Source organism: Kogia breviceps, chromosome 4, assembly GCF_026419965.1.
Source record: "Kogia breviceps isolate mKogBre1 chromosome 4, mKogBre1 haplotype 1, whole genome shotgun sequence".
Classification (NCBI taxonomy): domain Eukaryota; kingdom Metazoa; phylum Chordata; class Mammalia; order Artiodactyla; family Physeteridae; genus Kogia; species Kogia breviceps.
In genome coordinates, this window is record NC_081313.1 from 139,843,314 (window position 1) to 139,860,174 (window position 16,861).

At 37.9% G+C, this 16,861-nt stretch overlaps 1 protein-coding gene across 2 annotated transcripts in view; it reads left to right on the plus strand.

The window, feature by feature from the left end:
- FAM114A2 (family with sequence similarity 114 member A2) overlaps positions 1–16,861 on the plus strand; it is a 38,696-nt gene that overhangs the window by 19,884 nt on the left and 1,951 nt on the right. For both annotated transcript variants that reach the window (XM_059062940.2, XM_067032024.1), the window contains 4 exons: positions 1,664–1,786; positions 2,499–2,638; positions 5,601–5,673; positions 15,376–15,429. In XM_059062940.2, the coding sequence (XP_058918923.1) occupies positions 1,664–1,786; positions 2,499–2,638; positions 5,601–5,673; positions 15,376–15,429 (390 nt within the window). The remainder of the gene's footprint in view (positions 1–1,663; positions 1,787–2,498; positions 2,639–5,600; positions 5,674–15,375; positions 15,430–16,861) is intronic.

Consider the following 16,861-nt stretch of genomic DNA (forward strand, 5'->3'; position numbering starts at 1 on the left):
AATGTAGTTTATTTAGGAGATAACACATAGTTAATTTCAGTGTATTTTGGTAAGTACTAAGTTGAAGGTGTACTTAGGGGACTGTGGACGTACAGAAAAGGGTTGTTGAGGTGCCCAATCCCCTGAGATGCCTTTGAAAATTGGAGCAGACAGTGTTTGGGTGGAGGATTGAAAGAAAATTGAGTTGCCTTGATTTAGGGGAAAAAATTAAAAATGGAAATGACACTGGACTAAGGGAATACCATGAACAAAGAACAGGCATATTACAGGTCATTATTATCAGATCATAAAGTGGGAAGTGGTAAGAGATGAAGCTAGAGAAGTAGGTAGAGTAGGTCATGGGCACTTTTTAGATCATGTCAAAGAGCATGATCTAGTGGATGGAGAGCCATTGAAGAAAAGCAGAGTGATCAGCTATGGGCTTAGATAGATCACTGGTACCACTGTGGAAGATGGATTTAAGAGGAGCCATATCAGAAGCAGGGAGACCAATCAGAGTGCTCTTGCCATAGAGTAGATTTGAACTCAAGTGGTGGTAATAGAGAGGAAGAGCAAAGTGGAGAAATACGTATGGTAAAATCAGACTATCTTGGTGATTGGAAAGAAAGAATCTAGGATGGCTCGTGTATTTTGGCTTGGATGACTGGTATATGGTGGTTCTTTTAAAGCTCAAGGGAATAAGAGAGGATGAAAAATTTAGGGATCGGAAGAGAAAAGTGATAAATTTAAATTTTACACATGTTATATGTGAGACAGATGCCTATAGGATATCCTGATGTGTATGTCTAGAAGGGAGTTGGAATATGTTGTTTTCAGAAGTTAGTGCTGGAAATAAGGATTCAGGAGTCAGCAGCAGGTAGGGAATAGTTAAAATTACTGAAATAGGATTGATGGAGAGGGGAGGGAGTAGGGTGAGATAAGTAGAGAGCCAAGGCTGCTATTCGGGACTAAGAAGGGGTATGGGGGACTTCCTAGAGTGATGGGGAAGTTCTGTATCCTGATCTGGGTCACAGTTACACAGGCATATACACATGTAACCTGTCATGCTCTGAAGATTTGTGCACTTTACTGTGTGTAAAGTACACCTCAGTTTAAAAAAAGCCAAAGGATTAGAGGGAATGTGTGGTCGCAGATGTTAAGTGTTGTAAGGAGATCTAGTAAGTTAAGTACTGAAAAGCTAGATGGTATGTTTGGGTGAGAGCAAGAACACTGACTTCCATGATGCTAAAATGTTCCTGGTAGGTGCACAGTAATCTTGGTGAGCTGAATCGAATTGCTGATGGACTGTACAGTCATCCCTTGATATCCTCAGAGGTATCCTGGTTCCAGGACCCCCTGTTGATACCAAAATTGAGGGACGCTCAAGTCCCTAATATAAAATGGTGTGGTATTTGCATATAGCCTACATACATCCTCTGGTATATGTTAAATCATCTCTTGATTGCTTATAATACCTAATACATTGTAAATGCTGTGCAAATAGTTGTACATACAATGTAAATGCTATTTAAGTTGCCAGCACTTGGCAAATTTAGGTTTTGCTTTTTGGAACTTTCTGGATTTTTTTTTTTTTTTCTGAATATTTTCAATCCATGGTTGGTTGAATCTGAAGATGTGGAACCTGTGTAGATGGAGGGCCAACTATAATCTTTTTCTTATTTAGGCAAGAAATACAGCCTGTGAATGGATTAGGACATCTCTGGCCAAACCATTAGAAGAAAAGGAAGAAGGAAAAAAACAGTTGGAAGCAGAAAAAATTGAGCAAGTTAATAACAATTCAATAGAGGTAATGAAAACAACTAAGGCTTTTTTTTTTTTCCAAGGTGGTATCACAGTTAGGGACCTAAGCACCTATTTTGTTGTACTGCTATCCATAATTACTACCTTGTGATCCAAGATCGCAACATCTTAGTTCTAGACTATAGGATGCAAGGAGTGAAGAAAAAGAGACAAAGGGTGCATGTATGTGGCATCATAAGAAGGTTCCCAGAAGCTGCACATGACACTTTTTATTCAAATCTTTTGGCTAAAACTTAGTCACATGGTCACACCTGACTTCAGGGGAGCCTCTGTTTTTATAGCTATGAGCCCAGTTATAAAATTATATAACTACTGTGGAAGAAGAGGAGGTTTATTGAAGGGCAGCTGTTAGTCTCTGTTGCTTTCAAGATATTTTGTATACTTCAGTATGGGAGAAGCAGGGTGGTGTCATTTCCTCTTGTATAAAAAAACCAATGCTATGTTTTGTTATGCTATGTTTTTTTGTTTTTGTTTTTGCGGCACACAGGCCTCTCACTGCTGTGGCCTCTCCTGTTGCAGAGCACAGGCTCCGGACATGCAGGCTCAGCAGCCATGGCTCACGAGCCTAGCCACTTTGCGGCATTTAGGATCTTCCCAGACCAGGGCACGAACCTGCGTCCCCTGTATCGGCAGGCGGACTCTCAACCACTGTGCCACCAGGGAAGCCCTGTTATGCTTTGTTTTGTTTTTCCATCCAGGATATCCATGCATTTGCAATCCGGAGCCTAGCAGAATTGACTGCCTGCTCAATTGAACTGTTTCACAAAACAGCGGCTCTGGTTCTGCATGGCAGGAAGCAGGAAGTAACAGCCATAGAAAGGAGCAGAGCCCTTTCCCAGTAAGTGTAATGAGTATCCCTCTAAATGATGCAGTTTGCTGAAAGAGTTTTCTCAGTTTCTTTCCAAAGTTTTAGAAACTTTCCTCTCAATAAGATGCTGTTCACATTGCACCTTTCACATCTTAGAGGTTTCTTCATTTTGGGTTTTAGTTAAAAAGTAGCCAAGGGTGTTGTTTATTTTCCTTGAGCCATAAATCTGTATTATAAATCTGCCCTTTTTTATTAACCAACTCATACTTGGAAAACTAGTTTTTTTTTTCAGATCACTGACCTTAATTGAGGTAGAATTTTGCATAAGTGAAAACAGAAAGCAGTTCTAATAACGTCAGTTTTTAATAACAATTGTTGGTTATTGAGTGCTAATTATATGCCAGGTACCATGCTAAGGGATTTATGTATATCATTTCTAATCTTTAAAAACAACCCTCAAGATAAATGATCAGTCCATCTTTAAAAATGAGGAAACACAAACATAAGAGAAGTTAAGTAAATTATGCCCAGGTTGTGCAGACTGGGGTTTAAACCCAGGTCTATCTAAGTTTCAAACCCTTTTTCTTCCAGTATATTGCTGGTTTTTAACAAAAAATTTGAAAAATGATAGAATGTAGGTAGTCACAGGAGGAAAAAAACCCCTACTGTTTTCTAAATAAATCTCCTAATTAAATAATGAGATTTTTCATTGGAGAAAAAAACATGAGTGAGATTGTCTAGTGTGTTAGGAGTGGAGGGACCCTTGATGTTCTCTGGGCCATTTCTTCACCTACAGTTTCACTGCGCCTCTACAACATCCCATAAGGAGGGGCCTAGTTTTGTCTTAAACATCCTTAGGATGAGGGATTCCCAATCCCAAAGCAGCCTATTCTTTGGAAAACTAGCTATTTCCACTGTATGGAATGCTCTTCCAGTCATGGCTCTTTCCTTCACTGAATTTCCTTTACTTCTTAGAGGGTCCTTTTTTCACCACACTATCTAAAACTATCTTCTACCATTTTCTCATTCTTTTTTTTCTTTCTCTAACTCTTAATTCACTGTTACATTGATCACTTTAACCTCCTCAAGGGTAGGATTTTTATTTTGTTTTATTTTTTAATTTATTTTTTAATAAAAAAAGTCCTATAAAATTTTTAAAGGTTACCTTCCATTCACAGTTACTACAAAATATTGGTTATATTCCCCATGTTGTTATTACAAAATATTGGCTATATTCCCCATCCTTGAGCTTGTCTTACACCCAGTAGTTTGTACCTCCCACTTCCCCACCCCTATATTGCCCCTCCCTCCCTCTCCCCACTGGTAACCACTAGTTTGTTCTCCATATCTGTGAGTCAGCTTCTTGGTATACTCACTAGTTTGTTGTATTTTTCAGATTCCTCATATAAGTGATTTCATACAGTATTTGTCTTTCTCTGTCTGACTTATTTCACTTAGCATAAATGCCCTCCAAGTCCATCCATGTTGCTGCAGATGGCAAAATTTCGTTCTCTTTTACAGCTGAGTAGTATTCCATTGTGTATATATACCACATCTTCTTTATCCATTCATCTGTTGATGGACACTTAGGTTACTTCCATGTCTTCGTGATTGTGAATAATGCTGCTATGAACATTGGAGCGCATGTATCTTTTTGAATTAGTGTTTTTGTTTTTTTTTGATATGTACCCAGTAGTGGAATTCCTGGGTCATATGGTAGTTCTATTTTTAGTTTTTTGAGAAACCTCCATACTACTTTCCACAGTGGCTGCACCAATTTACATTCCCACCAACAGTGTACAAGGGTTCCCTTTTTTCCATATCCTCACCAACATTTGTTATTTGTGTTCTTTTTGTTGATAGCCATTCTGACAGGTGTGAGATGATATCTCATTGTGTGTTTTTAAAATTTTTATTGGTGTATAGTTGATTTACAATGTTGTGCTAGTTTCAGGTGTACAGCAAAGTAAATGAGTTATACATACATCCACTCTTTTTTTTGGAGATTCTTTTCCCATGTAGGCTATCACAGAGTATTGAGTAGAGTTCCCTGTGCTATACAGCAGGTTATTATTAGTTATATTTTATATATAGTAGTTTGTATACATCAGTCCCAACCTCCCAATTTATCCCTCCACCCCACCCCCCTGCCCCACATCCCCTGGTAACCATAAGTTTGTTTTCTACATCCATGACTCTACTTCTGTTTTGTAAATAAGTTCATTTATACTCTTTTATAAGATTCCACATATAAGCGATATTATATGATATTTGTCATTCTGTGTCTGACTTAACTTTACTCAGTGTGACGATCTGTAGGTCCATCCATGTTGCTGCCTCATGTGGCTTTGATTTGCATTTCCCTGTTACATTTTCGAATTCTTGCTTTCATATCACCATTTAGTACATATTATATATATAAATATATGTATACTTTGTGTATAAATGTATACATATATAACTATAAACATACACAAACATCCCTTTCTATATTTATAGTATCCCTGTCAATCAGCAAGTAAGTTAGTATTCATGAAAACTGGTGCTTTGCTTGTTTACTAATATATCCCCAGTGCTCAGAAGTACCTGGTACATGGAAGCTTTTCAGTATTTGTCAAATGAATGAATGAATAAATATTTAATTTAACTATATTTCTAAATGGAATGTAGGATCTTTTAAGTACTACCTTGTCTCCTTAAAATGTATCTTAGTTATTTCCTTTAACTAATTTGAAAGCATAATATTTTCTAGAGAATTTTGTAGGAAAGTATTTCTCTTAAGGACTGAACCTTCTCTTCCTGTAGCATGGGTCCCCATATATGTAGTTGATTTAGGCATGTTTAGTGGCTTTAAAAACTGCCTTCTTTTACATTTAGTACCAGGAGTGATTTGTTTTCTTCTGATAGTAGCTTTATGAAAAAAAAGAGAGAAAAAATAAAAGAAAGAAAAAGAGAAAAGAAAAGAACTCTCCTTTCTTCCCTTCTTTCCTAGGATGACAGTTGTGTTGTGTAAAGAGTTGTCCTCTCTGTCTAAAGAGTTCACCACCTGCCTAACAACTGCTGGGGTAAGAATTCATGATTTTTATTGGGCTAATGTCTGTTTTGTTTTGGTTTTAGAATAGCTTTATTAAGATATAGTTTACATATCATAAAATTTTTCCCATTTAAGTGTATGTTTCAGTGGTTTTTAATATATTTACAGAGCCATGCAACAGTCACCAAAATCTAATTTTAGACCATTTTCATCATCTCCCAGAAAACCTCATACCATTGGCAGTCACTTACCATTCCCTTCCCCTCCACATTCTTCTAGCCTTAAGCAACACTAATCTACTTTCTGTCTATAGATTTGCCTATTCTGGACATCTAATATAAATGGGATCATACAATATTATGGTATTTTGTGTCCGGTTTCTTTCACTTAGCATAATGTTTTTGACGTTCATCCACATTGTATCAGTATTTCCTTTTATTACCTAATAACATTCTATCATATGGATATATACCACATTTATCTATTCATCAGTTGATAGACATTTGGATTGTTTACTCTTTTTGATTGTAATGAATAATGTTACTATGAGCATGCATGTATGTTTTTATTTCTCTTGGGTGGATAGCTAGGAGTGGAATTTCTGGGTCATATGGGTAATATGGACCATTAAGGAATTGTCAGAGTGTTTTCCAAAGTAGTTGCACCATTTTACATCCCTGCCAGCAATGTATGAGGGTCCAGTTTCTCCACATCCTTGTTGACACTTGCTATTGTCTGTTTTTGTTTTTTAAAATTTTACCAGACCTAGTAGGTATGAAGTGTTATCTCATTATGGGTTTTATTTGCATTTCCCTGATGGCTAATGATGTTGAGTATCTTTTCATGTGCTTGTTAGCCATTTGTATGTCTTCTTTAGAGAAATGTCTTTTCCAGCCCTTTGCCTATTTTTAAATTGGGTTGTCTTTTTATTATTATTTTTTACATTGGATTGTTTTATTATTTATTCTGATTTTAATTATTTGTCTTTTTATTATTTACTATTTAATATTGAGTTATAGAAGTTCTTTATTTTCTCTGGATACAAGTTCCTTACCAGATATATGATATGCACATATTTTCTCCCAGTCCATGGGTGGTCCTTTCACTTTCTTGATAGTGAATAGTGATAGAGTCCAACTTGTCAAGTTCCTTACCAGATATATGATATGCACATATTTTCTCCCAGTCCATCGGTGGTCCTTTCACTTTCTTGATAGTGAATAGTGATAGAGTCCAACTTGTCAATATTCTCTTTTATCACTTGTTCTTTTGGTATTGTATCTAAAGAATCATTGCGGGCTTCCCTGGTGGCGCAGTGGTTGAGAATCCGCCTACGATGCAGGAGACACGGGTTTGTGCCCTGGTCCGGGAAGATCCGCGGCTAGGCCCGTGAGCCATGGCCGCTGGGCCTGCGTGTCCGGAGCCTGTGCTCCGCAACGGGAGAGGCCACAACAGTGAGAGGCCCACATACCGCAAAAAAAAAATAATAATAAAAATAAATAAAAAAAAAATAATAAAGAATCATTGCCTCACCCAAGATCATGAGGATTTACTTATGTTTTTTTCTAAGTTTTATGTTGCAGCTCTTATGTTTATGTCTATTATATATTTTGAGTTAATTTTTGTGTATGGTGTGAGGTAGGGGCCCAACATTTTTTTTGCATGTGGATATCCAGTTGTCCCAGCACCATTTGTTGAAAAGTTTCTCGTTGTTGAATTGTCTTGGCCCTTTTTGTCTAAGATCAATTAACCATAGTCATAGGGATTTGTTTCTGGGCTCTTATTTCAGTTCCATTGATCTGTGTGTATCCTATGCCATTGCCATACTGTCTTGATTTCTGTAGCTTTGTAGTAAGTTTTGAAATCAAGAAGTGTAAGTCTTCCAACTTTGTTCTTCTTTTTCAAGATTTTTTTGTCTATTTGAGGCCCTATGCATTTCCATATGAATTTTAGGATCAGTTTGTCTATGTCTAACTGAATTTTGCAACTCATTGTTGTTCTTTTTTATACAGCCTTCAGTATATTTTGTGCTGCTCTCTCTCAAGACCTGTACTGAGAATGTAGACCTTGATAAGATAAAAATCCCAAGGTTGGATTCTAGTTTTAAGGGGTAGCGCCTTACTTAGACTAGGGCAACTCTCATATTTTGCAGTTGCCAGCCAGTAGGAGAGTTGTAATTAAAGCTAAAGTTTTTTTGTTTTGTTTTAAAGAATTGTAAAAATTTACTGAAGGTCTGTGAACTATGGAAGATGATTCAGACATCAGTAATCATGAATTGGCATAAAATCAAGGGCATTTTAAATGGACAAATAAAAAGCACTTTGTAGTATACCAAACTCATACATACAGAGAACAGATGGGTGGTTGCCAGAGGCAAAGGATGGGGGCTGGGTGAAATGGGTGAAGGGGATCAAAAGGTACAAACTTCCAGTTATAAAATAAATAACGTACAGCATGTACAGCATTGGGAATGTCATGTATGGCATGATACCTATAGTTAAGAGTAGATCTTAAAAGTTGTCATCATGAGAAAAAAAATTATTTCACTGTGCATGGTGATGGATGTTGACTGGTCTTATTACCATCATTTTGCCATGTATGCAGATAGCGAATCATTAGGTTGTACATATGCAATTAGTATAGTGTTGTATGTCAATTATACCTCAATTTTAAAAAATCAGCTCATAGTTAAGGGTGTAAGGGTCAGTGTGACAGCAAAGTTATTCTGGGCCCTTAAATTTATTTTAGTTAAGAGCATGGCCCAAATTAATTCTTCTCACTTTGAGTTTAGATTTTTCCTATAAGGGATAATTCTGTGATATAGCTTCTCTTCTCCTCAGTATTTTCTTTAAAAGAGCTTCTGGGTTTCCTGAAGTTAATCTTCTGAGACTGAAGTTTTCCATGTGTTTCATAAAGATACTTTAACCCAGCAAGTCAACTCTAAGGTGCTAACACATGCAAGTATTAACTTTGCATTATTTGTTTCCACATTTTCCAAACAGCCCATCTTAAAAACCAGTTGAGTATTTTGAGCGCATGTTTCATATCTGTATATTATGTTTTAAAATTTTTCTAAAGTTTTTGTGATCAAATATACCATTTCTATCTCCCTTCCAAAATGAATATACTTTTTAAAGTTAGTAAAAACTACAAGGCCGTACACTCTCAATTTGGATAGAAGGAAATAAAGGAGGAAATTTAAAGCCATTCCTGAGTCTGATCCAGACTTTCTCTATGCTTATATTTGGGTATGTGTGGGTGTGTTTCAAAGTGGGATCATACTTTATTTTTTTTTGAATTTTTGAATTCTATTTAACTTATTTTTTATACAGCAAGTTCTTATTAGTTATCCATTTTATATATATTAGTGTATATATGTCAATCCCAATCTCCCAGTTCATCACACCACCACCCACCCACCCACTGCCACTTTCCCCCCTTGGTGTCCATACGTTTGTTCTCTACATTTGTGTCTCAATTTCTGCCCTACAGACCGATTCATCTGTACAATTTTTTTAGGTTCCACATATATGCGTAAATATACGATATTTGTTTTTCTCTTTCTGACTTACTTCATTCTGTATGATGGTCTCTAGATTCATCGACGTCTCTACAAATGACCCAATTTCGTTCCTTTTTATGGCTGAGTAATATTCCATTGTGTGTGTGTGTGTGTGTGTGTGTGTGTGTGTGTATGTATAATATATATATATATATATATATATATATACACCCCACATCTTCTTTATCCATTCATCTGTCGATGGGCATTTAGGTTGCTTCCATGACCTGGCTATTGTAAATAGTGCTGCAATGAACATTGGGGTGCATGACTCTTTTTGAATTATGGTTTTCCTGGGTATATGCCCAGTAGTAGGATTGCTGGGTCATATGGTAATTCTATCTTTAGTTTTTTAAGGAACCTCCATACTGTTCTGCATAGTGGCTGTATCAGTTCACATTCCCACCAACAGTGCAAGAGGGTTCCCTTTTCTCCACACTTTCTCCAGCATTTGTTGTTTGTAGATTTTCTGATGATGCCCATTCTAACTGGTGTGAGATGATACATCATTGTAGTTTTGATTTGCATTTCTCTAATAATCAGTGATATTGAGCAGCTTTTCATGTGCTTCTTCGCCATCTGTATGTCTTCTTTGGAGAAATGTCTATTTAGGTCTTCTGCCCATTTTTGGATTGGGTTGTTTTTTTTTAAATATTGACCTATATGAGCTGTTTATATATTTGGGAGATTAATCCTTTGTCCACTAATTCATTTGCAAATATTTTCTCCCATTCTGATGGCTGTCTTTTCATCTTGTTTGTAGTTTTCTTTGCAAAAGCTTTGAAGTTTCATTAGGTCCCATTTGTTTATTTTTGTTTTTATTTCCATTACTCTAGGAGGTGGATCAAAACAGGTCTTGCTGTGATTTATGTCAAAGAGTGTTCTTCCTATGTTTTCCTCTAAGAGTTTTATAGTGTCTGGTCTTCCATTTAGGTCTGTAATCCATTTTGAGTTTATTTTTGTGTATGGTGTTTAAGGAGTGTTCTAATTTCATTCTTTTACTTGTAGCTGTCCAGTTTTCCCACCACCACTTATTGAAGAGACTGTCTTTTCTCCATTGTATATCCTTGCCTCCTTTGTTGTAGATTAGTTGACCATAGGTGCATGGGTTTATCTCTGGGCTTTCTGTCCTGTTCCATTGATCTATATTTCTGTTTTTGTGCCAGTACCATATTGTCTTGATTACTGTAGCTTTGTAGTATAGTCTGAAGTCAGGGACTCTGATTCCCCCAGCTCCGATTTTTTTCCTTCAAGACTGTTTTGGCTATTCAAGGTCTTTTATGCCTCCATAGAAATTTTAAGATTTTTTTGTTCTAGTTCTGTAAAAAAATGCCATTGCTAATTTGATAGGGATTGCATTGAATCTGTAGATAGTTTTGGGTAATATAGGCATTTTCACAATATTGATTCTTCCAGTCCAAGGACATGGTATACCTCTCCATCTGTTTGTATCATCTTTAATTTCTTTCATCAGCATCTTATAGTTTTTTGCATGCAGGTCTTTTGTCTCCCTAGGTAGGTTTATTCGTAGGTATTTTATTCTTTTTGTTGCAGTGGTAAATGGGAGTGTTTCCTTAATTTTCTTTCAGGTTTTTCATCATTAGTGTATAGAAATACAAGAGACTTCTGTGCATTAATTTTGTATCCTGCAACTTTACCAAATTGATTAATTAGCTCTAGTAGTTTTCTGGTGGCATCTTTAGGATTCTCTATGTATAGTGTCATGTCATGTGCAAACAGCGACAGTTTTACTTCTTTTCCAATCTGTATTCCTTTTATTTCTTTTCTTTGATTGCCGTAGCTAGGACTTCCAAAACCATGTTGAATAATAGTGGTGAGAGTGGACATCCTTGTCTTGTTCCTGATCTTACAGGACATGCTTTTGGTTTTTCACCATTGAGAATGATGTTTGCTGTGAGTTTGTCATGCATTGCCTTTATTATGTTGAGATAGGTTCCTCTATGCCCACTTTCTGGAGAGTTTTTGTCATAAATGGGTATTGAATTTTATGAAAAGGTTTTTCTGCATCTATTGAGATGATCATATGGTTTTTATTCTTCAGGTTGTTAATATAGTGTACTGCATTGATCAGTTTGCATATATTGAAGAATCCTTGCATCCCTGGGATAAATCCCACTTGATCATGGTGTATGATCTTTTTAATGTGTTGTCGGAATCTGTTTGCTAGTATTTTGTTGAGGATTTTTGCATCTATATTCATCAGTGATACTGGTCTATAATTTTCTTGTTTTGTAGTATCTTTGGTTTTGGTATCAGGGTGATGGTGGCCTCAAAGAATGAGTTTGGGAGTGTTCCTCTGCAATTTTTTGGAAGAGTTTGAGAAGGATGGGTGTTAGCTCTTCTCGAAATGTTTGATAAAATTCACCTGTGAAGCCATCTGGTCCTGGACTTTTGTTTGTTGAAAGATTTTTAATCACAGTTTCAATTTCATTACTTGTGATTGGTCTGTTCATATTTTCTATTTCTTCCTGGTTCAGTCTTGGAAGGTTATATGTTTCTAGGAATTTGTCCATTTCTTCCAGGTTGTCGATTTTATTGGCATAGAATTGCTTGTAGTAGTCTCTTAGGATGCTTTGTGTTTCTGCGGTGTCTGTTATAACGTCTCCTTTTTCATTTCTAAGTTTATTGATTTGAGTCCTCTCCCTCTTTTTCTTGATGAGTCTGGCTAATGTTTATCAATTTTGTTTTATCTTCTCAAAGAACCAGCTTTTAGTTTTATTGATCTTTGCTATTGTTTTCTTTGTTTCTATTTCATTTATTTCTGCTTTGATCTTTATGATTTCTTTCCTTCTGTTAACTTTGGGTTTTGTTTGTTCTTCTTTCTCTTGTTCCTTTAGGTGTAAGGTTAGATTATTTACCTGAGATTTGTTTCTTGAGCTAGGCTTGTATTGCTATAAACATCCCTCTTAGAACTGTTTTTGCTGCATCCCATAGGTTTTGGGGTTTTTTTTGTTTGTTTGTTTGTTTGTTTTTTATGGTTCGCGGGCCTCTCACCATTGTGGCCTCTCCCTCTGCGGAGGACAGGCTCTGGACGCGCAGGCTCAGCTGCCATGGCTCACAGGCTAGCTGCTCCGCAGCATGTGGAATCCTCCCGGACCGGGGCATGAACCCGTGTCCCCTGCATCGGCAGGCGGACTCTCAACCACTGCGCCACCAGGGAAGCCCCATGCCATAGGTTTTGGATTGTCGTGTTTTCATTGTCATTTGTCTCTAAGTATTTTTTGATTTCCTCTTTCATTTCTCCAGTGATCTCTTGGTTATTTAGTAATGTATTGTTCAGCCTCCATGTGTTTGTGTTTTTTACGTTTTTTTCCCCTGTGACTGATTTCTAATCTCATTGCATTGTGGTCAGAAAAGATGCTTGATATGATTTCAATTTTCTTAAATTTACTGAGGCTTGATTTCTGACCCAAGGTGTGATCTATCCTGGAGAATGTTCCATGCGCACTTAAGAAGAAAGTGTAATCTGCTGTTTTAGGAATGAATGTCCTATAAATATCAATTAAATCTATTTGGTCTCTTGTATCATTTAAAGCATGTGTTTACTTACTAATTTTCTGTTTGGATGATCTGTCCATTGGTGTAAGTAAGCTGTTAAAATCCCCCACTATTACTGTGTTACTGTTGATTTCCTCTTTTATAACTGTTAGAAGTTGCCTTATGTATTGTTGGGTGCATATTTATTTATAATTGTTATATCTTCTTTTTGGATTGATCCCTTGATCATTATGTAGTGTTCTTCCTTGTCTCTTGTAACATTCTTTATTTTAAAGTCTATGTTATCTGATATGAGTATCGCTACTCCAGCTTTCTTTTGATTTCCATTTGCATGGAATATCTTTTTGCATCCCATCACTTTCAGTCTGTATGTGTCCCTAGGTCTGAAATGGGTATCTTATAGACAGCATATAGATGGGTCTTGTTTTTGTATCCATTCAGTGAGCCTGTGTCTTTTGGTTGGAGCATTTAATCCATTCACACATTTAAGGTAATTATCTATATGTATGTTCCTATGACCATTTTCTTAATTGTTTTGGGTTTGTTTTTGTAGGTCCTTTTCTTCTCTTGTGTTTCCCACTTAGAGAAGTTCCTTTAGCATTTGTTATAGAGTTGGTTTGGTGGTGCTGAATTCTCTTAGCTTTAGCTTGTCTGTAAAGCTTTTGATTTCTCCATCAAATCTGAATGAGATCTTTGCCAGGTACAGTAATCTTGCTTGTAGGTTCTTCCCTTTCATCACTTTAAATATCTCATGCCACTCCCTTCTGGCTTGTAGAGTTTCTGCTGAGAAATCAGCTGTTAACCTTATGGGAGTTCCCTTGTATGTTATTTGTCATTTTCCCTTGCTGCTTTCAGTAATTTTTCTTTGTCTTTATTTTTTGCCTATTTGATTACTATGTGTCTCGGCATGTTTCTCCTTGGATTTATCCTGTATGGGACTCTCTGCGCTTCCTGGACTTGGGTGGCTATTTCCTTTCCCATGTTAGGGAAGTTTTCAACTATAATCTCTTAAAATATTTTCTTGGGTTGTTTCTCTCTCTCTTCTCCTTCTGGGACCCCTATAATGTGAGTGTTGTTGCTTTTAATGTTGTCCCAGAGGTCTCTTAGGCCATCTTCATTTCAGTCTTTTTTCTTTATTCTGTTCCATAGCAGTGAATCCCGCCTTAGTGTCTTCCAGGTCACTTATTCATTCTTCTGCCTCAGTCATTCTGCTATTGATTCCTTCTAGTGTATTTTTCATTACAGTTACTGTGTTGTTCATCTCTGTCTGTTTGTTCTTTAATTCTTCTAGGTCTTTGTTAAACATTTCTTGCATCTTCCTATCTTGGCCTCCGAGGTCCTGGATCATCTTCACTATCATTATTCTGAATTCTGTTCCTGGAAGGGTGCCTATCTCCACTTCATTTAATTGTTCTTCTGGGGTTTTATCTTGTTCCTTCATCTGGTACATAGCCCTCTGACTTTTCATCTTGTCTCTCTTTCTGTGAATGTGGTTTTTGTGCCATGGGCTGCAGGATGGTAGTTCTTCTTGCTTCTGCTGTCTGCCCTCTGGTAGATGAGGCTATCTAAGAGGCTTGTGCAAGTTTCTTGATGGGAGGGACTGGTGGTGGGTAGAGCTGGCTGTTGCTCTGGTGGGCAGAGCTCAGTAAAACTTTAATCTGCATGTCTGCTGATGGGTGAGGCTGGGTTCCCTCCCTGTTGTTTGTTCGGCCAGAGGCGACCCAACACTGGAGCCTACCCGGGCTCTTTGGTGGGGCTAATGGAGGGCTCTGGGAGGGCTCTCGCCAAGGAGTATTTCCCAGAATTTCTGCTGCCAGTGTCCTTGTCCTCATGGGGAGCCACCCCCCACCTCTGCAGGAGACCCTCCAACACTAGCAGTTAGGTCTGGTTCAGTCTCCTATGGGGTCACTGCTCCTTCCCCTGGGTCCCGATGTGCACACTACTTGGTGTCTGCCCTTCAGGAGTGGAGTCTCTGTTTCCCCCAGTCCTGTTGAAGTCCTGCAATCAAATCCCGCTAGCCTTCAAAGTGTCATTCTCTAGGAATTCCTCTTCCCATTGCTGGACCCCCAGGTTGGGAAGGCTGACGTGGGGCTCAGAACCTTTTCACTCCAGTGGGTGGACTTCTGTGGTTACATGTTCTCTGGTTTGTGAGTCACCCACCCAACCGTTATGGGATTTGATTTTATTGTGATTGTGCCCCTCCTACTGTCTCATTGTGGCTTCTCCTTTGTCTTTGGATGTGTGGTATTTTTTTTTTTTTGCGGTACACGGGCCTCTCACTCTTGTGGCCTCTCCCGTTGTGGAGCACAGGCTCCGGACACGCAGGCTCAGCGGCCATGGCTCACGGGCCCAGCCACTCCGCGGCATGTGGGATCTTCCCAGACCGGGGCACAAACCCATGTCCCCTGCATTGGCAGGTGGACTCTCAACCACTGCGCCACCAGGGAAGCCCATTGATGTGGGGTGCCTTTTTTGGTGAGTTCCAGTGTCTTTCTGTCGATGATTGTTCAGCAGTTAGTTGTGATTCTGGTGCTCTTGAAAGAGGGAGTGAGAGCATGTCCTTCTACTCCGCCATCTTGAGCCAATCATCATACTTTACCTATTGTTTTTTTAATGTGCTATGCCCGCTTAACATGTTATCCTTTGTTCTAGGTCAAGGAAAAGGCAGACGTCCTTAATCCATTAATCACTGCAGTATTTCTAGAGGTTAGTAGTACTAATTGTTTGTTAAGTCTCCAACTTCTAGGGCATTATGTATTAATAACTCTTTAACTTTTTATTTTTTGTTTTTTTCACTAGTTTAGCCGTGTTCATGCAGATATGACCAAAAGTGATGTATATTTTATCATATTTCCTGTTCATTAATTACAAACCATAAAGATGAAGGTGCCAGGCAAAGTGCAGAGGAAAAAGTGGTAGGCTGTCATTACTTAGCACTACCCTTTTGTAATTAATGGACAATTCTCATTAATGAAACGTCTTCTGGAGACTAGCTAGTAAACATGATGTGCTGAAAATTACAAATAGGCTAGCACTGCTCCTTAAAGGACTAAGGTTTATGCAGAGGAGATTAGTTACAAAACAGAAGAAAACAATACATTTTGTCATTTTCTTGACCAGAAATTTGCTTTATTATGTCAAAAAGTTACCTGTATTTACATAATCTGTGTCAGTTCATTAGATTTAAGAAGGTAGGTGGTTTAAGTCCATGGATGGATTATATTGCTGCCATGTATGATGCTTTCTGATTTCCATGATTTAAGAACTCTATCTTGGGACTTCCTTGGTGGTGCAGTGGTTAAGAATCCACCTGCCAATGCAGGGGACACAGGTCTGAGCCCTGGTCCAATGCAGAGGACATGGGTTCGAGCCCTGGTCTGGGAAGCAGAGCAACTAATAAGCCTGTGCGCCACAATTACTGAGCTGTGCTCTAGAGCCCGCGAGCCACAACTACTGAGCCTGTGTGCTGCAACTACTGAAGCCTGCATGCCTAGAGCCCACGTTCCACAACAAGAAAAGCCACCGCAAGGAGAAGCCCGCACACTGCACACCGCAAGCCCCTGCTTGCCGCAACTAGAGAAAGCCCACACGCAGCAATGAAGCCCCAATGCAGCCAAAAATAAATAAATAAATAAATAAATTTATATTAGAAAACCGCAGAAGGCAGAAAAAGTGAAAGATAAAAAAAAGAACTCTATCTTGTAAATTAATTGTGCAAAAATTTAGATGTTTGATGATTTGTTTAAAACATTTATCTAAGTCTGAGAGGAGAAAATATATTTGATAATCAGTTAGGTTTTAAATATGAATTGAAAAAAATATTTTTGCCACTAGAATGTTACTTCTTTAGTTTTAGATTCTTTTAAAATTGCCTTTGAAAAAATGACTTTCCTTAACTGCATAGTTTTCCTTTAATAGTCAGGGAAATTATTCTGATCACTTAAGCAATTAAAGTAAAATAAGTTTTATGATTTAGTAGATGGCAGAGTGGTAGAGATGAAAGAAGTTTGCAAACCAGGAGCCCAGCCCTGTCCTAGGTCTCCCCTGATTTGCACTATGACCATGGACCAGGCGTTTACCTTCTTGGCAATCTTGTTATCTTTATATACAAAATAAGAGATTTAACTAGATGTGCTGT